The sequence below is a fragment of the Fusarium vanettenii genome (assembly GCF_000151355.1).
Source record: "Fusarium vanettenii 77-13-4 chromosome 7 genomic scaffold NECHAsca_9_chr7_10_0, whole genome shotgun sequence".
Taxonomy (NCBI): domain Eukaryota; kingdom Fungi; phylum Ascomycota; class Sordariomycetes; order Hypocreales; family Nectriaceae; genus Fusarium; species Fusarium vanettenii.
Window position 1 is genome coordinate 61,553 of NW_003315875.1, and position 19,401 is coordinate 80,953.

At 50.1% G+C, this 19,401-nt stretch overlaps 9 protein-coding genes across 9 annotated transcripts; 5 read left to right on the plus strand and 4 right to left on the minus strand.

Moving 5' to 3' along the window:
* Nucleotides 1-939: 939 nt before the first annotated feature.
* Nucleotides 940-1,560, plus strand: NECHADRAFT_27628 (uncharacterized protein; the record flags this gene model as incomplete). Its single annotated transcript, XM_003048994.1, has 1 exon — nucleotides 940-1,560. A coding segment is annotated over one exon (621 nt), but the record flags the coding sequence as incomplete, so codon positions are not given.
* Nucleotides 1,561-2,261: 701 nt separating this feature from the next.
* Nucleotides 2,262-4,523, plus strand: NECHADRAFT_62379 (uncharacterized protein). The gene has a single exon (XM_003048995.1). The coding sequence runs from the start codon at nucleotides 2,306-2,308 to the stop codon at nucleotides 4,400-4,402; it is 2,097 nt and encodes a 698-aa protein (XP_003049041.1). The 5' UTR covers nucleotides 2,262-2,305; the 3' UTR covers nucleotides 4,403-4,523.
* Nucleotides 4,524-5,534: 1,011 nt separating this feature from the next.
* On the plus strand, nucleotides 5,535-6,772 carry NECHADRAFT_82505 (uncharacterized protein; the record flags this gene model as incomplete). The annotated part of the gene is made up of 4 exons (XM_003048996.1): nucleotides 5,535-6,214; nucleotides 6,251-6,427; nucleotides 6,629-6,638; nucleotides 6,752-6,772. 4 exons carry the CDS (start codon nucleotides 5,535-5,537, stop codon nucleotides 6,770-6,772), a joined length of 888 nt encoding a protein of 295 aa, XP_003049042.1.
* A 1,185-nt stretch (nucleotides 6,773-7,957) lies between these two features.
* Nucleotides 7,958-9,934, minus strand: NECHADRAFT_82506 (uncharacterized protein; the record flags this gene model as incomplete). Its single annotated transcript, XM_003049244.1, has 3 exons — nucleotides 7,958-8,632; nucleotides 8,685-9,767; nucleotides 9,824-9,934. The coding sequence occupies 3 exons, from the start codon at nucleotides 9,932-9,934 to the stop codon at nucleotides 7,958-7,960; spliced, it is 1,869 nt and encodes a 622-aa protein (XP_003049290.1).
* Nucleotides 9,935-11,229: 1,295 nt separating this feature from the next.
* NECHADRAFT_45084 (uncharacterized protein) lies at nucleotides 11,230-12,757 on the plus strand (the record flags this gene model as incomplete). The annotated part of the gene is made up of 4 exons (XM_003048997.1): nucleotides 11,230-11,326; nucleotides 11,380-11,762; nucleotides 11,820-12,513; nucleotides 12,579-12,757. Coding segments are annotated over 4 exons (1,353 nt in total), but the record flags the coding sequence as incomplete, so codon positions are not given.
* Nucleotides 12,758-13,013: 256 nt separating this feature from the next.
* NECHADRAFT_82508 (uncharacterized protein) lies at nucleotides 13,014-13,772 on the minus strand (the record flags this gene model as incomplete). Its single annotated transcript, XM_003049245.1, has 2 exons — nucleotides 13,014-13,138; nucleotides 13,178-13,772. 2 exons carry the CDS (start codon nucleotides 13,770-13,772, stop codon nucleotides 13,014-13,016), a joined length of 720 nt encoding a protein of 239 aa, XP_003049291.1.
* A 726-nt stretch (nucleotides 13,773-14,498) lies between these two features.
* SRT2101 (uncharacterized protein) lies at nucleotides 14,499-15,563 on the minus strand (the record flags this gene model as incomplete). The annotated part of the gene is made up of 1 exon (XM_003049246.1): nucleotides 14,499-15,563. One exon carries the CDS (start codon nucleotides 15,561-15,563, stop codon nucleotides 14,499-14,501), a length of 1,065 nt encoding a protein of 354 aa, XP_003049292.1.
* A 1,035-nt stretch (nucleotides 15,564-16,598) lies between these two features.
* On the plus strand, nucleotides 16,599-18,131 carry NECHADRAFT_82510 (uncharacterized protein; the record flags this gene model as incomplete). The annotated part of the gene is made up of 1 exon (XM_003048998.1): nucleotides 16,599-18,131. One exon carries the CDS (start codon nucleotides 16,599-16,601, stop codon nucleotides 18,129-18,131), a length of 1,533 nt encoding a protein of 510 aa, XP_003049044.1.
* Nucleotides 18,132-18,309: 178 nt separating this feature from the next.
* NECHADRAFT_45224 (uncharacterized protein) lies at nucleotides 18,310-18,687 on the minus strand (the record flags this gene model as incomplete). Its single annotated transcript, XM_003049247.1, has 1 exon — nucleotides 18,310-18,687. The coding sequence occupies one exon, from the start codon at nucleotides 18,685-18,687 to the stop codon at nucleotides 18,310-18,312; it is 378 nt and encodes a 125-aa protein (XP_003049293.1).
* Between the last annotated feature and the right edge of the window lie 714 nt (nucleotides 18,688-19,401).

The window sequence follows — 19,401 nt, forward strand, 5'->3', positions numbered from 1 at the left end:
CGTCCTTGCCTGTACTGCCCTCAGTCAAGACAAACCACGTCTCCCTGCCGAGAAGCCATCCAACAACCGTGATTTTAACATCCTCCCATGCCGCAACCCAACCCAACCTCCTCGACCCTTACAAATCCCATCCAAGGTTCTGGCTTCGGTTCTGGACCGCCGACGCGATCAAACAACACAGGGGACGACGCGACAGACTTCGTAATGCCGCCTGGGCTCGATGTTCCTCTCAACAATGGCAACCTTTCGTGTCTCATGCCTCGGTGTAAACACACAAGATGCATCGTGATGGGCAAGGGCCGCACGTGGTATATGGACACAAATGTCGCCCAAGTCTTGCTAGCTTGTCACAAGCCGCAGCAAAACAACAACGTCGGTCCAATTCCGAACTCGCTTGGGAGAGTAGATTTCGCCCCCTTCGCGAGCCTTTCGTCCGTAATTTCCATGCCATGTGATGCCCTCTTGCGCTATCAAGGCCTGTTACCCACTTGGCTTCATCACATGCTGGACCCATTGCTAACAAACTCATCCCCTGTCAATCTGCCATTGTGACCATTGACGTCATTGCCCCTTATCAATCTGGAGCCCCTTTTCCAACCCCCACTTCCCCATGTGCCCCAGAGCATTTGCTCCAACATTTCTCCTGCAGGACCAAAGTCTCGAATCAATTCAGAAGACCTTGACGCTATTTCTGTCCAGGGTTGAAGGGAGAATGTCAGTATCATTGGTCGGACAAATTTGACAGGATCCACCTTACTTTCTTGTCTGCCTAATCTGATCTGACGCTCACCACATCTCGCCATCGTCAGAATGTCAGACGTGACAGCTTCGTCCATATTCACACATCAATGATCCTTTAATAATTCCATCATGCCTGCAGAGTCAGCCATGGCCGCTGAAGACCCTGCCACGCTCATCGGCGACCCGGCCAACTCTTCTCCTTTGATCATCTGCTTCCACGGCTCGGGCGACTCATGCGCGTCCTGGATACCCCTGGCAGAGCTTCTTGGCACCAAATACCCAGTGCTCCTCTGGGATCGTCAGGATCCTTATATGAAACCCGAGTCACTTATAAACGGGATTATGCGGTACTTGGATCAAGCGAAGCTACCACCACCTTACGTGTTGGTGGCACATTCGTATGGTGGCATGTTTGTGCGGCTCTTCCTTCAACGAAAACACCGCGACGTGGCGGGAATTATACTCGTCGAGACAGGCCAAGAGGCCGAAACAGGCAAAGGAATCGAGGAGAAGCAATACAAGAACCAAATTCTGAGAAACAAGCCCCTTGTGGTGATTCGAGGGAACACGTTGATAGGGAAGTGGAAGCAATACGAAGAAGCCCTTGCTGCCGCTGAGGAAAAGACCAGTCCCGGCCTCATAGCACAGAAACAAATGCTGGACGCGGCAGATAAAGAGGATGAACGCCTGAAAAAGGCACAACTAGCACTGTCGCGATGTCATCGCTACATTCATATTCCAGACTGTGGACATGACGTTATCCAGCAAAGACCAGAGGAAGTGGTTAAGGAAGTCACCTGGGTGATGGAGCATCTTCAGCCAACGAATGAGCATTCAACTGTGGGGCTGAAAGCGTTGGTGTGGTTGAGAAGTCTGAAAGAGCGGCTCTTGAGTTGATGGAGAATGATGTACACTGAGAGGGAACAAGCAGTTTCGTTATCAAGGTTTCAGGTGGTTCTATATGCGTCAAAGATGGAAATTAATGACTAGATATATCTGGATAATTCTGAAATGTCTGCTTGAGGAGTACAGAATATTGCAGCTTCATGAGATGGTGATCTAAGCTTGAATGAGGTCGTCGTTTGATTCAAAGTATTTTTCTTTTGCACCACCCACCTACCTATTTGATGACCAACTAATGCCGGCAAAAAGAACAGAAATGCACACTGATACAATTGCTTCTATACACAACCTCAAAATATCGGTTACGGGTCGGCATCGCTTCAATGAGGCTCCTCGCGGCTGTCATGAGGCATCTTTAGGGTAGCTCCAACAACCGACCCGAGCTAAAAATGAGACCTCGGCAGTTGACGCGAATGCAACGAATGCATGATGATCCATACCAAAAGCGGAGAGACCAATCATATCTCGTCCCCGGATTTTAAAGTCCCCCACTTACCGCGGTCAGGTCATGAACCGAGGCTCAGTTCGTCCTTGGCTTCGGAGATAAGATCCGATATCGGTTCCGAGAGAGACGCTCAAATATTATGTCCCTTTAATCTTCCCCACGAAGTGATCAACAACTCAATCTCCAGAATCAACAACCTTTCACATCCTCGACATAATGCCTCCTCCTAATCCAGACTGGGTCAAGGCCCTTAAGCCTTCGGGTCCTCAGGGATCAGAGCTTCTCGAGCAGGAGCGCGCCAAGTCGGCCGTCAACGTGGACCAGCTAGCCGACTTTCTCTTCACAAAGGAGGTTCTGGAGCGTAACGCCAAGATTCTCAGCATTTTGGAGTCGGACCCCATCTTTGACAAGTCGCAAAACTATTTCCAGGGCCGAAAGGACAGAATTGAGGCTGCTCTCGCCAGAGGAAAGGCTTTGCAACGGCTTTCTGTCAAGCACAACTGGAGCCAGGATGAGTACCAAGCCGCCAATGACCTCATCAGCGAGCCCACTCCATATGGTCTCCACGCGTCCATGTTTTTGAAGACGCTCGAGGAACAGGGAACGCCGGCACAACACAAGCTCTTCCTTGAGCCTGCTCAACGATACGAGTACATTGGCTGCTATGCGCAGACTGAGCTTGGTCATGGATCCAATGTTCGTGGTCTGGAGACAACGGCCACGTGGAACCCCGAGGACAAGACCTTCACCATCCACTCACCTCATCTCACCGCTTCCAAGTGGTGGATTGGCTCCCTGGGCAAGGCTGCAAACCACGCCGTCGTCGTGGCCCAGCTGATCCTCAACGGCAAGGTGTGCGGCCCTCACCCATTCGTCGTTCCCATTCGAGATCTCAAGACCCACGAACCCCTGGAGAACATCCATGTCGGAGATATCGGCCCCAAGTTCGGTTACAACACCATGGACAACGGCTTCCTTCTCTTCAACCACGTCAAGGTCCCCCACATCAACATGCTCAGTCGCTTCTCGGGCGTCGACCCTGAGACGAGTAAGTACATCCGACCCGCCAACCCAGCGCTCGTCTACGGTACCTTGACCTTTGTCCGATCCTCCATCGTCCTTCAGTCTGGATCCGTCCTTGCCCGTGGTGTCACCATCGCTACGCGTTACTGCGCAGTTCGACGCCAATTCCAGGACCGCGATGCTGCTTCGGATGAGGTTGGCGAGAACCAGGTTCTCAACTACACCATGGTTCAGCAGCGTCTTCTGCCTCTGCTGGCCGCTTCTTATGCTCTGCATTTCACTGGCCGTGCTATGATCAAGCTCTACGAGGCAAACCAGAAGCGCATGGCCCAGAAGCTAAGTGCCAAGGACAACGCTGGCCGCGCTCCTGGCCCCGAGGAGCTCAACCCCGGTAGCGACCTCTTGGCTGATCTCCACGCCATTTCGTGCTCCCTGAAGGCTTTCGCGTCCACCACAGCTGCTGAAGGTCTCGAGGTCTGCCGTCGAGCCTGCGGTGGCCATGGCTACTCGGCCTTCTCCGGCATTGGCAGCTGGTATGCTGACTACCTCCCCACCGTCACATGGGAGGGCGACAACTACATGCTCACCCAGCAGGTTGCTCGCTACCTGCTCAAGTCTGCCCGCGCTGTCCTGTCGGGCAAGGCTGTTGATAACAGCATCACCCGTGTCTTTAAGGAGTACATCCGAAGACAAGATGTCGGCGCTGCCTTTGATGTCCTGGATAGCGACCAGGACCTCGTCAACGCCTTTGCCTGGCGAGTTGCCTTCTTGACCTTTGAGGCTCTCAAGCACCGGGACGAGGAGAAGCAGTCTTGGAACAGCCTCCTGATTGACTTCTGGCGTCTGTCTACTGCTTACGCCCAGTACCAGGTTGTCAAGTACTTCCACGAGGCCCTGCAAGATGAGGAGACCAAGTCTTCTCTTGATGCCAACACCCAAGAAGTTCTTCACAAGCTGTTCCAGCTCTTTGCTCTCCATCATCTCCAGAGCCACGCTTCCGAGTTCTTCACCAGCGCAGCCACCACCGTGCGTCAGATCCAGCTCTCCCGTACAAAGCGGACGCTGGCCCTCCTTGAAGAGGTTCGACCCCACGCCGTAAGGTTGGTCGACTCGTGGAAGTTCCCCGACTGGCAGCTCGACAGCTCGCTGGGTCGATACGACGGCAAGGTGTACGAGGACATGTTCCACAGAGCATCGGAGGTGAACCCTCTGAACGATGTGGTTTTCGATCCTTACCCTAATTCGCCGGTTCTATTCAGGAAGGATGGGACTGTGAAGTCCAAGCTGTAGGATTTGAAGTCTAGCCCGTTTGTTTTCGTTCTGTATCGCATAATCAGTACTGTTGATTAGATGTTAGCATTAGAAGTGACTAGAATGATTAGAGTCATAAGAATATAGTATTTTCATACCTACATCTTCCCAAATAGCTGCCCGTGCATATGCATCTGGCTTTATGGAATGAGATGACGCTTTGATGATGATGGTAAGTATCCTCATGACTCTCAAGGAAGACTTGCAGTTGTTTCCTCATCTTATTACTTTTAAGAATTAGATTTAGTGACTTGACATGTTCGAAGCTCAAGAGAATCGTATTGCTTCCTCTTTTACAAAAAGAAGGCTGACTGTTCGCAATCTACTTCACACAGAGAACCCCTTTTCCTAGTTGGGTATGGGATCATACACTGGACGGCACTGTCAGACGCCAATGTTACCTTGGTTCCCAGCAGATGCGAGTTGTTCCACGATTGGCTCTTTTGTAGGGAAACTCTGAAGTGGCTCTTCATGGTGAAATGAGCGGTGGTTGGAAAAGGCTAAATCACCCGCTGAGCAGCAACCCACCGCGCAAAAATATGGCCATTTGTCCAAAGTGGGTAATTATTAAACTACTCGGGTCATAGCCAACAGACAAGGCTGTTTCCACCTCTTGAGCTTTTATGGTCTAGATCAGGGCCGATGATGTGAGGCTCGGGTAATGAGAGTGCTCCAAACCCTTGACCACGTTCCATAGGCACCGGATACCATGCCGGAGACAGGTTTATCTGATTTTTTAATGGAGCAAAAGACAACGGCCCTGCATGACCAGCAAAGTCCTCTTTTAGCGCACCGTTGAAACTTGACGGCGTCGATCCAAGGACAGGGGCTGATCTTCACGTATCCACTCAACTTACTTTGCGTCTGAGAGAGCGCAAGATGAGTCCCAATGAGGAAATGACAGAGAATTTCGATTGAGCTTTGCTGGCAGATCAAAGTCGGACCTGGAAGACTAGCTGAAGGATTCAAGCTGAATGGATCCTGGCTTCAGTGCTAGGGCTGAGGGTCTGTATAAAGACTCGCGAGGTGGGCTGCCCACTAGCTCTGATCTCTAGCCTCTTCAAGCCAACTTCTCTACATTCGTTTGTCACCTTATTATTCCTCTCTAACCATGGCTCTCAAGTCTCTTTCCTTGCTAGGCCTCGCCCTAGGCTTGGTCTCTGCTGCACCAAACACCCGATCAGTCAAGCTCACCATCGAACACGAGGGCCCCCTCGACCCTTTCTTCGTCGTTGACTTTCCCGACCCCGGTGTCCTCCAGGCCGAAGATGGCACATGGGTCTCTGTCGCAACACAAGGCGAAGACAAGAAGATGCCATATGCTACCGCCGACGAAATCCTTGGCGACTGGAAGGTAGCGGGGGATCTCTGGCCCGGCAAAGGATGGACCAATAACGAGAACATCTGGGCTCCTGATCTGCGACGCCTAGACGATGGCTCGTACATCATCTACTTTGCCGGTCAACATGGCTCTTTGCCTGGCAACCCCCACTGCATCGGTGTCCTTCGCTCCGACAGCATCACTGGCCCCTACAAGCACGATGATGAGCCTTGGTTCTGTCCTCCTGAGGGCTGGAACAAGGTTATTGATGCGGCTGGCTTCAAGGATACAGATGGCAAGCGATACGTGGTCTACAAGCAGGAGGGCGACACGAGCGGTCCAACCGGCGGCAACCCCCTCTTCCTCCAAGAGGTTGAGAGTGACGGCAGGACTATGATCGGAGACGCTGTTCTCCTCCTTGACCGTATCGAGTCTGAGGATGGCATGTCGACAGAGGCCCCTAACATCGTGTTGCTAAAGAACGGAATGTACGTCCTATTCTACAGCACCGGTCACTTCGAGAACATCAACACCTACGACGTCAAGTACGCCTATGCAACCAAGGTGACGGGTCCCTACACCCGCGCCGAGGGATCTCTGATCAACGCTTCCATGTTTAGTCTCAAGGGCCCTGGCGGTGCGACGAGCAACGAGGCGGGAGACACGTTGTTGTTCCACGGCTGGTGTGTTGAGAAGTATAAGCGATGCTTGTATGGTGTTCCTTACAAGGTGTTTAACCCTTGCAGACCATAGCGGAGAGGCTACCGAGTCGTAGATGGCATATGATCCTATCGCTTGGGCGCTATTGTTCCATGCGTAACCTATTTCATGACTTGAGAAACCTTCGATTAGACATAGCTATTAATCAGACTTTTTTTGCCTAGCGCATACCTAGTGAGTCGTCAATATCAGACAGTTATTATTGTTTATTCATAGACTCTTCTTCACTAGCTCTGAGCTCCGAGACTAGGCCATTTTGAGTACAAAGGACTGCTACATTTCTGTAGGACCTTGCAGTAGCCGGATGAGTGGTCAAAGCCACTGCACATCATCGTGAATCACTGTTCATTGTAGGTGAGAAGGTGATGCTTCATCCGCTAGTTTGGCAGCTGCCACCAACCGCCAAAGTGGATGGAAGATGCTCCATGGGAGACAATAGAAACTGACAGTATCAGAAGACTCTATTAATGGTGCGTATGCTATTCTCAGACATGCAATATTGGTTTCAGCCACGGAAAGGGTCAATCAGAGCAAGACTTATCACAGCCCATCCCTATCTGGCCAGTAGAGTTTTGGACATGAGAAAGCGACCTACAGAGCCCCTATGCCAAAGAAATCTGTGAATAAGTCAAGGTTGCAGGTATAAATATGTTGCTGAGATCAGTCTTCTGGGCTCTCTCGATTCTACATCAAACATACCAATCCTATCAACCATATCAAAAACATCAAACGTCTCTGCAAAAGCTCATCAACTATTACAATACTCAACAACAATGTGCGTGCGATCTTTCACCAGGTGGACCTGCGCAGAATGCCGCCAATTCTTTAAACAGGAGCCGAAAGATACCATGTGCGCCGAGGCAGGCAAGAAGACGCCTCCAGCCATGGGTGCCTGTGGGAGGATCAGTGGGACAACCGTGTCCATCTATGATGTTTTCTGTCCTCCTTGTCAGAAGAAGGCTGACAAGTTGCTTGAAGAAGAGAGGAAGAAGCGTGCGGCTAAGTAGGTGGGAGTGGTCAGGATATGCCTAGCAATGGGTAATTCTATGATTGAACTTTAATATAGTTAACAACAACTGTAATTGCACACTCTGCGAAGCGCTTTGTTACTTTAATCAACGTGACTCAATTTGCTATGTCAAGGGCGGTGGACATGGCCTAGCTTTAGGTACCTATGTCACGAGTGTCAACTTGGTCGTAGGCAGCGAGAGTTGTCTTGACTCACTCTCGCTTAATGATTGAAACGCAGACTCATAAATCACCTTTATTTGACCAGTCCCCTTGAGCAGTAAAATATACATCATTACACGGGTGTAGTGGGATCCTTTTCTATGCAATAGCATCAACCCCTTTAACTAATAGCTACTGGGAAGCTATCTCTAGACTCCATGCAGCCCCGAATCATGGGCCTCAAACGCCTTTCCTCACACGCCGTCACTAAAAAGATAGGTTCAATATGACCCAACGCACCCAAGGAACCCTCATCTTCCAGCCTAACGATCCTTCGAGTGCTCCCACATCTTTGAAACGCCCTCCAGGTTGACCTCCCAATCCTCCGCTTCCGCACTCGCAAACGATTCTTGGAATTTAGTGACGCTGGCGTTATGTTTAACCGACGCGTCGTCCAGTTTGCTCCTCGCCACCTTAAGCATCTCTTCTGCCTTGCGTACTTCTTCCTGAATCCGATTCTTCTCGGCCTCGGCCTTGACCTTTCGTTCATAGTCTTCCCTCACCTTGTAGATGCGGTTTAGAGTGTCGAACCTGGCCCTTTCTTCTTGCACCTTTCTTTCATTTTCGGCCTTTTGCTGTCGCACGTGGGCTAAAAAGGCTTCAAGAGACTTGTCTAAGGCTTGATCCCCGATCACCCTTTCCATCTCAGCCTTCTGTAGACGACTGATCGACTCATCACGGAGTCTGAGAATTTCGTCGGCGCTAAGACGTCGCAAATCAGCTTCTCGTTGGACACTTCGGAAAGTCTCGATAGTATTGCCAACATCGGTAGGGAGCAGGCGTGTGTCGATGGTGCGGAGTAGTGACAGATGATGTGCTTGCTCGACGGGAATATCGAGTGTGGGGTTCTCACTACATGGGATGCCCTGAAGAACACGGCGAAAGCAGGCTACGGCATGCAGACCGCAACTCCAAGCATCGTTTTGACGAGGACAGCTCTGGTCAAAGTTAGCTATAGCCAGTCATGCAAGCTGGTGACTAGGCACATACCTCTTTGATGAATTCGACATCTCCTGAGTAGCTAGAGACATCCATCCAAGCCTCGAACCGTTTCTTGATTCGTTCGTATCTCTCAGGCGTTGGCGCTGAATCGTGAATACGTAGTTGTAAGTTTTCCCCTTTTGGCGTCATCACACCGAATGCCCAGTGTTCCAGTGATTCCCAAGGTTTAGGGCAGTGTATAGGAAACCCAGCAGTACAGCCGTCGTCAAGTCTTGGAAAGCTTCGTGGCTGGAAGGCCTCCTGGCTCTGGAACCAAAAAGGATGGAAGAGTCTCGAGGGGCGGTGTTTCTGTCTGTGGTGGGCCATGGCCACTTCGCAGAGGACTTGGAGGGCATCATCGCCCATCTGATTGCCTGGGGTAAGACAGTCGAGCAATCGGTCGGCGGTATACGACGACAGGGTACGGAATCTCTTCAAGGCTCCTGTGAAGACAGGCTCGTTAGCGGGCGTGGGTGGCCGTTTCTTAGCTGCTGGGCTGGTAAGGTCTTGAATCTCAGATGCCCCCGCCGTCTCAACAAGCAAAACTACGTTATCGTCTGGCTCAGACACATAATCTTCGGCATCGGCAAATGAATCTGTTGTAACTTCCTCTTCTTCTGGTTCTTGGGGATCTGGCATGTCCTGGGTCGCAGCGGGAGAAGACGTATCTTGCTGCTGAAGGGATTCCAGCACATTTTTGGCGATTGCAGCACTCAAATGGGGAGGAGCTGGTCCATCTTGTCGGCGTTTATGCTGCTTTCTAGCAACATCAGCATTGACCCCTTCTCTCAATGGCCCTCCGTCGGCCCAGAGGGAATCAAGAGCCATCCCTTGGGTTTGCATCAACTCAGTAATGCTTCGCATGTGTTTGACAACATCGACGGCGGGCTGAGGGAAACCGAATTCGATCAAAGCCTTTCGGACATCTGGTGGCAGCCAATCTGCTCCTCCCCAAACGTGATCGAGCCAGGCTATGTTGTCTTCCCGGCTGTTGTAGGACTTTTCTTGTCTTTTGGCATTAATTCGTGTCTTTCTCTCGTCTGAAGACGGAGTGGGAGTCGGATACACAGGGGCGGATGTCCGGTCGGGGCTCTGCGACGACGAAGACGGTCAGTCTGGACGCTTGGCAAGAGCTTTGAACAGCTTACCAGCTGAATCGATGTCGGCGAGTAAGAAGACCTGGCATTGACGGAGGAAGTACCGGGAGAGAATCCCAGCCTTGTATTGCTGCGCTGAGATGGTGGCCTTGGAGGCGGCATGTTTGGAAGATCGTCAGCCTTTGTTTACGATTCTGTCGGACCTTGATTTGGGGGCAGTTGAAAGGGTATCGAATTCTGGCTTGCCGATGACGATTATTTGAATCGAGGAACGGAAGGATGATGCTTTTGGAGCCTGCGCTGCTTGTATGTAGTCAGGTTCACACAGAGAAGTTGTAAGGCGAGTGCGAGGGGCACGTGATTGGCGATGAGAAGACCAGGTGCGCCGTGTTGAGATGTGGCTGAACAGAGGCTGACATCACTGTGGCTGGGCTCCGAGTTGAGGGTCATGACAGAAACAGTTGAATGTGAGAGCAATGGTCCTTGATTCCGTTATTTATTTTCAAGCTGTGAGTAATAGTCTATAGAGAGCTAGGTATAAGTCTTCTACTGTTCATAGTAGAAAGACTAAAGAAAATGGTGACGATGATATCCTGCGAAGCTCCGGAGTATGCATAGCAGTATTGTGGTCTTCATCATGATGCCTGAATGGCATGGGCTTCTAAGAAAATCAGTATTATGAGTCGTCGCTTTTAAGTATCTATCTTGAGAGTGTGATATTTTTGGTAAAACTGCGGTTTCAATCTGTAGACTTGGGTAGCAAGGGTAATAAAGGCAAGCTGGTTCAAATCAAATGACTCCTCTCAAATAGCTTCCGCAAAATCGAACGCAATATACCGTGGTCTGGCTCGCAGTCCTGCTAGTCTACTCTGCCCTCTGGTCACGGACTTTCGGCCTTCGCCTTCGCGTATCTCGGACTTTTCTTATTATCCGCTAACCAGCCTCCCAAGCCTTCCCCACCATGGTCACACATCTCCCCTATATGGAGCATTGTACATGCATTATGCGGGTAGATGCAGGCCCCTCGAACAGATCAAGGGCCTTCTTGGCTATGATCGTCGATCCAAGAACGGAGGTCGGCGATTGGAAAAGCCGACATGGCGGTTGGTCACATTGTACGTGGAGACATTCGCATATTAGAGGATGGTATAAATACACAGGAAATGCGTAGACATCGCTTTGATATTCAACATGCAAGAAGTTGACCTGTCTGGGATATACCACAAACTGTTGAGTCATGATTCACACACTGGAGGGTCTGCTTTGCCGCAGTCACCTCGCCATTTTCCTTGCCCTCGTTGGGCTTATCTACTTGGTGTCAATCGTATGTCGTCCAAAGCCAACCGAGATGTTTGTTAACATGGTTGTAGTTAGTTTACGGAAGATATTTCCAACTACTTGCGCGGCTGCCAGGTAAGTAAGCCCAATTTGCTTTGAGACATTGCTGATCTTACAAAGGACCTGAGCTTTCAAGATACACTGATATCATTCTCAAGTATCATTGGCTGCGTGGCACACGAGCACAATATGTTCACTATCTCCATAAGCACTACGGTTGGATTTTCATGCCCCGATGTCTCGGTCGCACGCTGACTCGTCTTGGCCAGGTCCCATTGTCCGTGTTGGACCCAACGAAGTTGATATCTCCGACATCAGCGCCGTCAAGGAGATACACAGTGTCAAAGGCGGTTACAAAAAGTCCCGATTTTATGAGTTGCTCGTACCTGGAACAACCAACGTCTTTAACTCGACAGACACAGAATTCCATCGTCGACATCGTCGCATTCTATCCTCCCCTCTTTCGGAGTCGTCGATCAAAACTGTCGAATTAGCTGTTGATCAGAAAGTGAAATTGGTAATCAGCAAGATGGCAGAGGAAATGGCAGCGCGACAAGTCACAGATGTCGCAAAGATGTGGTTGTTCATGGCAACTGACATTATTTCTGAGTTGAGCTTTGGCGAGTCATTTGGCATGTTGGAAGCTGGCAAGGTATGTCGGTTCAAGGCTTATAGTGGATGACAATAAATCACTGACGGCCAATACTAGAAAAACCAGTATATCGAAGACCTGGAAGGACTCGCAGCCAGAGGTCCTATCCTCACAACTTTCCCAACCCTCATTGCCATCGCTAGAAAGATTCCCCTTCCGGTCCTTCAAAAAACAGCTGCGGCGGCAGCAAGGTTGAGGAATTACGCGCAGCACGCTGTCCTCAGGTATAAGAGAGACTTCGCGAGCAATCCGGCTGCAGCTAAGCCGATGCTCTTCAAGAAACTGTTTGAAGCAGGAGAAGATGGCCTCTCTGATGAGGAGATTCGAGCTGAAGCACAAGCCTACATCGTGGCTGGGTCCGACACAACTGCGACCACCTTGACTTATCTGATCTGGTCTGTCTGCCGAGACATGAGAGTCAAGCAAACCCTCGTCTCAGAGCTTAACAAACTCCCGGCTGACTTTGACGACAACGATCTTCGCTCCCTTCCGTATCTCAATGCCGTCATTGATGAAACCTTGAGACTCTACGCAGCAGCGCCATCTGCCCTTCCTCGGGTAGTGCCACATGGTGGTTCTACCTTGGCTGGATATTACCTTGCGCAAGACACTGTTGTGTCGACACAAGCATGGACACTGCATCGCGATCTGACGCTATTCCCGAACCCTGAGCGATTTGACCCCTCAAGATGGTTGGAGGCGACCAAAGAGATGAGGGATGGGGTTATGCCATTCGGTGGGGGAGCCAGAGGTGAGCATCGCTGCTATTGTTTCTCCTATTCTTATTTGTATAAGTGTCACTAACTATCTAACTAGTTTGCATCGGCAAGCACCTCGCTAGAATGGAACTCCGGTTGGGCACTGCAAGATTCTTTCGGGCCTTTCCCTCTGCTGTAGTTTCGATAAGTGAGGGTATGTCTGATCAAGATATGATTCCCAAAGTGTTTTTTCTCCTGGCACCAAATGGAGGGCGCTGTCTCATTGAAGCCAGATAAGGCACATTTCCAATCCAACACCAAGGAGACATAACTAGAAATGCTTTGAGAGCCTGGATATTACCTAGAAAATTCCTTGGGTGTAGACGAGAGAAAGATTAGCGCCGAGATAACGTTGAGCTATGACCGCAAGACTCAAGGTTTTGATTTGGACACGAGTCGAATAAATTACCTAGGTGCCTAACTAAAGATACCACTGGCAATTGCGTTCGACGAGTCCCTGGTTTGGTAGGGAAAAGCCTCGATACCGACTAAGCTAATACCCTAGCTCTCGGAATCGACTTTGCACCCAAGCATCGTACTCTTCGTCGGTGAGGCATCCCTCCTCGCCCTCGTTGCGTTCGTCTGTCAGACACAGATCCTCGGCCGTGTATTCGAGGCCTATACATAGCGGACATAGTAAGCTATAAGAGCAGTTACCGGAGACTTGATAAAAGCCAAAACTCTCGGCAATCTGATAACCAAATCCGCAGCCGGGGCAAATGATTCGACCTTGACCACAAGTGTAACACTTGCCATCTTCAAAAAATGCAATGACGTCTGGCACCCTGAGCTCGCCACAGAGTATCATGTCATCTTGACTAAGAGCTGTGACTGGGATTTTCCACGTTGAGTCTTCGGTGATGTCTTGCGGTAAACAAAAAGGTCGGTTCTCGTCTGGACCATCACCTGGCTGATCAAGGTAGGACTCATAGGCTCTAACCGCGCTAGCATTTTTGAGACAGGCACATGGTTTCCATGAGGGAATTTCGGCGCAGACAATAATATCGATCGACCCCTCTTCCAAGCGCTGAGGCTGCACAAGGAGATTGCAACTCCACCTTCTTGTCCACTCGAGGATCTCGAGCCATAACTCCAGGGGCAATGTCTTTTTTCCTTTCTTGGTCGTGATGAAATCCGGAGATCGTCGAATGGTGGTTTCGATAAAATTGGCTGAGAGTTCATTGACATCCAACATGAGGACTGGCTTGTCTTGGAGCAGCTTGTCGAGCTTGGTTGGGTCAACCGGCTTCATGGTGTGAGATTTGGGTTGTTATTATTATTGTTGTTGTTGTTGTTGTTGTCGTTGTTGTGCGGATGAAAAGATGTGTTATTGATAGAATCGGTGACTGGAAGTGGGCGCGATATTTATAAGAGAACAGATTGAACACGCTTTATAAAAGCTTTTCCCTGAAGGTTTGATGCTACTCGTGTTGCGTTTTCAGAGCGTTGGGTGGCTGCAGTAACCTTTGATTAAACCGAGAGCCCTTTCTTGTGTGAACGGAAGCTTTATGCCGTCTCCCCAGGATTTATGGAAGGAAAACACAAACAGCCAATCTCGCTGGACATGAGAGATGCTGAGATTCGTGATGAAGGGTCGTGGAGGAATTTTTTAAAAAATACATTCTGGCAAGAAAGAAATTTCAACTTTGCATCGAAATGAACATGTAAACAATACAGTCAAAATTCTCAGCGATTGTGAGCATCGCGGCGGCCTCAAACTTTGTCCTAGATTTACTCTACAACCTCTCGGCATTGAGGAAGGATGGGTATCGCATGGTAGAATGTCGAGATATGGACCCATCATCAGTTTCTTAAGGATGACTTTCAAGCGGTTTATTGTGTGCAATGGGGTCATATAGCTCGGAATGTTGAAACTGTTGACTACAGAGAATGTACCAGTCACGGTTTTAAACCAAGATATATCCACTCATATCCATCGTCCTGCCCTTGCTCGTCGCTCACCACACAGCAACCCCCCTCAAGCCGTCTTGCCATCCCACTCCCGTGATTCTCCAATGATAGGCTTGAGAAGTTCAGGCAAAACAACCGCCGCATCACTCACAAAGATCCAATCTCTGCCTGGGACGACACTCTTGGCATCTTCAGCGCGGGTGTTGATATATGCCACCCTTGCACCCTTGTCGCGGGCCATGGCGGCGTATCCAGCTGCCGGCCAGACCCTATTGGAGGTTCCGATATTGAGACAGAGATCGATAGGCTCGGGGTCTTCGAACAGGGCCTCTGTCTCATTCACAACCTGGAGAGGTAGTGGCTCGCCAAACCAGACTACATCAGGCCGGAGGATATTGGCCTTGCACTTCGGACACTGTGGTAGATCCTCCTTTGTCAGACCGGATGACAAACGGACTTGGGCGACTGGATCAGCTGCAGCATCTTCCGGGTGCTTGAGAGCGGCCAGATCTCGTGTTGTTGGGGCATTGCCCTCATATTTGTCTCCGAGGATCTGAGCGTGCTTCCGAGCGATGCCTGCCAGTAGAAGTGGGCTTGCTCTTGGCTTATTATCGGGATCAATGCTCCCCATTGTCTCTTTCTCATCCTTGGAAGGGTCGAGAGCGGGTGTAAGACACTCTTCAAAGTTGTCACGCTCTACATACCCACATCCAATCTTGTCGATGCATGACAAGGTAAACAGGTTGCCATGGAGTTCCTTCATCTGACCGGGGGGATGCCCAGCACGGGGACTGAGGTTGTCGACATTCTGCGTCAGGGCAACAAAGCCCGGGACTTGACGAGCGAGCTCAGCTAGGGCGTAATGAGCTGGGTTTGGCTTTGCACCAAGAGCTTCCTGTCGACGATATGAATAGAATTGCCAAACGAGGCCGGGGTCATGACGGAAGCCAGCTGGCGAGGCGACCTGTGTCACGTCCTGGCTTTTCCATAATCCGCTGGTTCCTCGAAAGACGGCCAATCCTGAGGATGCTGACAGGCCAGCCCCAATGACGGCGATAATGCGCTTTGACTTTTTGAGGGTGTCGTGGAAGTCAGCGACGGCTGCGGGGTCCAGATTGGTTGAGTCGGCCATTGAAACGAAGTACTAATTCACGCTTGTTTGAGTTTTCAGAGTAGTCTTGAGAAGCTCAATAAGAGGAAATAACTTTCTTTAAACTCATATCTCGAGTTGGATGCCTGCACAGGTAGAGTCAAGGCAGCAAGGCAGCAAACCAGGCACCCAGTGTTGCCTGCTTACTCGATGATCTCTCTGGTTAGCCAGCCAACCAGTCAATAAGTAAATATTTTTCCACTTTTAGTACGCGTCAGATCTCACCACTGGGAATGCTACCATCAGCCCATAACAGCTCAGGCTAGGGTCAGGAAGCTCTCGGCATAAGAGTGGTCCCCTTAAGGGCTACCTCACTAAAACAGAAGTATCGGCTTGCCTGGAACACCAATGGTCCGGAGGTGTATTTACAATGCATCACAGCCGTTTCATTCGTGACTCACTATTAATGCATGCCCGCATGCCAAGGGCGGTCAGTGAGATACTGCAGCACAATGGTTAAGAAAAAAAAAGAGGCTAACTATCTCAATGTTCCAAGGTTTATATAGAGCAATAACAAAACTATTCTACGAAGAGCAAATATTATTAAAGGCGCTTACTATTTTATTTCTGCCCTTAGAGCGGGATAGACTTACTTATGCGTCCTCACTCGGATCGCATTCTCCTCTAAGCCCCGTGGCTGTGCAGCTTCTCACCCCTTTCCATTCTGGGGTCATTATGCCTTCATATTTATCATGAGTCACCAGATGCATACAAGAAGAAACATATTGAGTCAACAATTGACCGCAATGAAAAGAGGAAACCAGAAAAGGGACACTGTTTCTCGCTAGCTGTCGCTGTCAGCCTGGCCTAAATCTCGCCCTGCGTCCTTGAGGCTTCATTATTGGTCGGCTTCAATCTGACAGCATCACTTAAATTGTGACTCAGACCACCACATCGTGGCAATATCATGCACTAAAGTACTATTTCCTATCGTCAATACGTACCGCAAGATATCATTTATGTTAAAGTATTATAGACCTTTCTCTGTCTGACGACTTCTCCCTCCATGTTCATCAAATGGACACCAACGGGATGGACTTCTTTGTCCAACTTCCACCCGAGATCCGTATCAGGATCATGGGTCAAATGTCCTCCAAATCAGCGATATTACGCATCATCCAAGCATCGCCGGCAATGCTTGCACAGTGGATTCAATCGAGGGAAACCATAGTGCGAGCAGTATTGATCAATCTTGTCGGCGGCGATATTTATGGCGACCTCCTACACGACGCATTAGCCATCATTCACCTACCACCTCTCGACTCTTCCTCCACCGACTCGATTATTCACCATGTCGGCCAGTGGCTGACCAAAGGATTCTCGGACCCATTCGAGCAAAATGCTGGCGAGACTCTCGATATGCTGTACCGACTCTTGTCTCGCCTTTCTGTTTTTATTGAGGACTACATGACCAAGGCAACGGCTCCTTTCCCACCTCGAGCCTACCTCTGTCTGCCAAGGATGAGGTCGATGGACGGCGAGCTGCGTTTCAGGGATCAAGCCATAGACGCACGACATATCGAGCTCGACGACTTGACTTGTTCAGAGAGGAACCGCTTTCTGCGTGCCTTTGTACGATACGAACTGCTCTGCAAACTGTTCACCCCGCGGCTCTGGAAGATCGTCGAACCTAGCGAATACGGCGACCAAGTCAAGCAGTCGTATTCAAACCTCCATATCTGGGACTATGAGATGTTACATTGCGTCCAGGAATATACTCGAAGCGTCTATGCGGCCATATTTGCAAACTTCACTCCTTCGTGGCTACCGAACGGTCAGACGGCATCGGACTCCGAGCCTTCAAGAGAGAAGGAATTCCTGTATCCTGATAACTTTTGGACCAATCCGAATGAATACTTTTGCAACTTGGATCTGCCGCGCAGCAGCTACCATACGGCATCGTTTCTGCACCTGCGAGGCTTTGATATTCTCACTCACGTCCTGGTGTATTCAGAAAGCAAGCAGGGAAGCCGCAGAGACCTCCGAAAATGGTTCCTCACTATGGCTGCTGAACGGGCGAGGACCAACGAATTCGAGGCGCTCTCTCAGGACCACTCGCTTGCACAAGACCAAGGCCCCACGTCCGCTTCCTGTGCAGATATTGGATTTCGAGGCCAATTATTCCAGATGATTTCAGCCGCTCTTATGAGGGAAGGTGTCGTGTCATATCCACAAGTTATGGGGCTAAACCCGTATTTTCAGCTTCGAATATTCCGACAACGAGCATGGCCCTTTTTCGAAGACGCAAGGTTCTACCCAGGGGCGGACAGCCTGTGTCACTTTCCAAGCCTGGATGACCTTGCTGAGCAAGACCGCCTGGTGAAGCTCAAATTTCCCTACCCGGAGGGTGAACGGGAACGGAGGAGGTCACAAAAGTGGCAGGACTTTTTCGCTGGAAGGGAGACGGGAAGTGATTTCGATTGGCAGGACGATGACGACAAACTGGAGCGTATGGCTGGTGAGCGGATTGTTGTACCGCGTCTTTCTGAGCGTCCGGTTACGGAGAGACTGATTCCCTTTTGGCGGTCTGGGATGCCGATGAGCACATAGTAAGAACTTTCAAATGGACTTTTGGTTTAGGCGTTAGGAGGTCGGTACAAAGGCATTAGGAACAAAGTCAATTATTTCGAGGAAACCGTGCACAGTTAACGAGACTGGCCGGGTGAAAACCTCACTTCAATCTATGTATATATATCCACATTGCACTGTTTATCCTGTGCTCCAACGCTCATTTCTTGGGGTTAAGGGCACCGTTGCACACGCCATCATCACAAGTGCTCGTAACATAGTTCGCAGTAGGCTCTCCCTTATCAACATCATTATCAATGAATGGAGCTGAGCCACAGCCCTTGCACCCGTGGTTCTTCAACCTCAGGATAGCCTCCCTGACCTCTTGGCCCGAAGCACCATTAGACGTTTTTTGCAGGAAGGCACAAATGTGGCCGGCACAGGCAATGCGCTCGCCATTAGAGAAGTGGTAGTTGGGGTCAACGCCGTTGATGTTGTCGGTGACGAAGTCGGAAACCTTGTCGAGGAAGCCCTTTTGGTCGCCGCAGAGGGCGCTGCCATCGCAGTTGATTCCCTTGGCGGTGGCTGACTGGAGCATACCCAGACAGGCGAGACTGGATACCGCAGAGAACTTCATATTGTCTATTGACTCGCCATTAGTACCTAGGAGAACTGATATATGCCCAAGGAGTCCTACCTGGTTTATAGAGAGGGAGGCACAGGTTATAGAGCTTGGTAGTGGATGGATGAGTATTGGAGAGATAGGTTAGGAGGAATCGTTGTTGCTCGAGTCGACTCTTTCGCTTCTATTGCCAGAAATCGCCTCCTCTTATACCTGCTTGGCCTCATGGCTCTTAGCAAGCAATCACTATGATCTACCATTTCATCGCCGACGGCCCGAAAGACTCCAGGGATCATTGAATCACATGTTGATTCATCAGCACTAATGCTAACTCCTGTCCCGTTGACCATGGATCTTGTGGATTTTGGCCGATGATCGTGATATAGGCTACGTTACATGAACTGTGGTATTATACGGGGACCATTTCCGTCCACCTACATAGTACTTTTGCTGGAGACGTTTCTGTACAATAATGCCAAGCCGGATAGGACGGACGCGTCCTCCAGAAAGAAGGTGACGTGAGCGACGACCAGCGCAACCTGGAGTGTGGCCAGGTCTAATACCTTCGTATCACGCATCGTACGGGCCTAAAAGCCCGCTTCTACAAGCGAAGTTCATATCTGCTAGATGTAATGTTTACGAGCTGTACATTATACATGCTTTGGGAAAAACCTAGCTGAACGCTATCTT

Excerpts from the sequence above, each read along its gene's own strand:
- NECHADRAFT_62379 (XM_003048995.1), top strand. The coding sequence starts at position 2,306 with ATGCCTCCTCCTAATCCAGACTGGGTCAAGGCCCTTAAGCCTTCGGGT.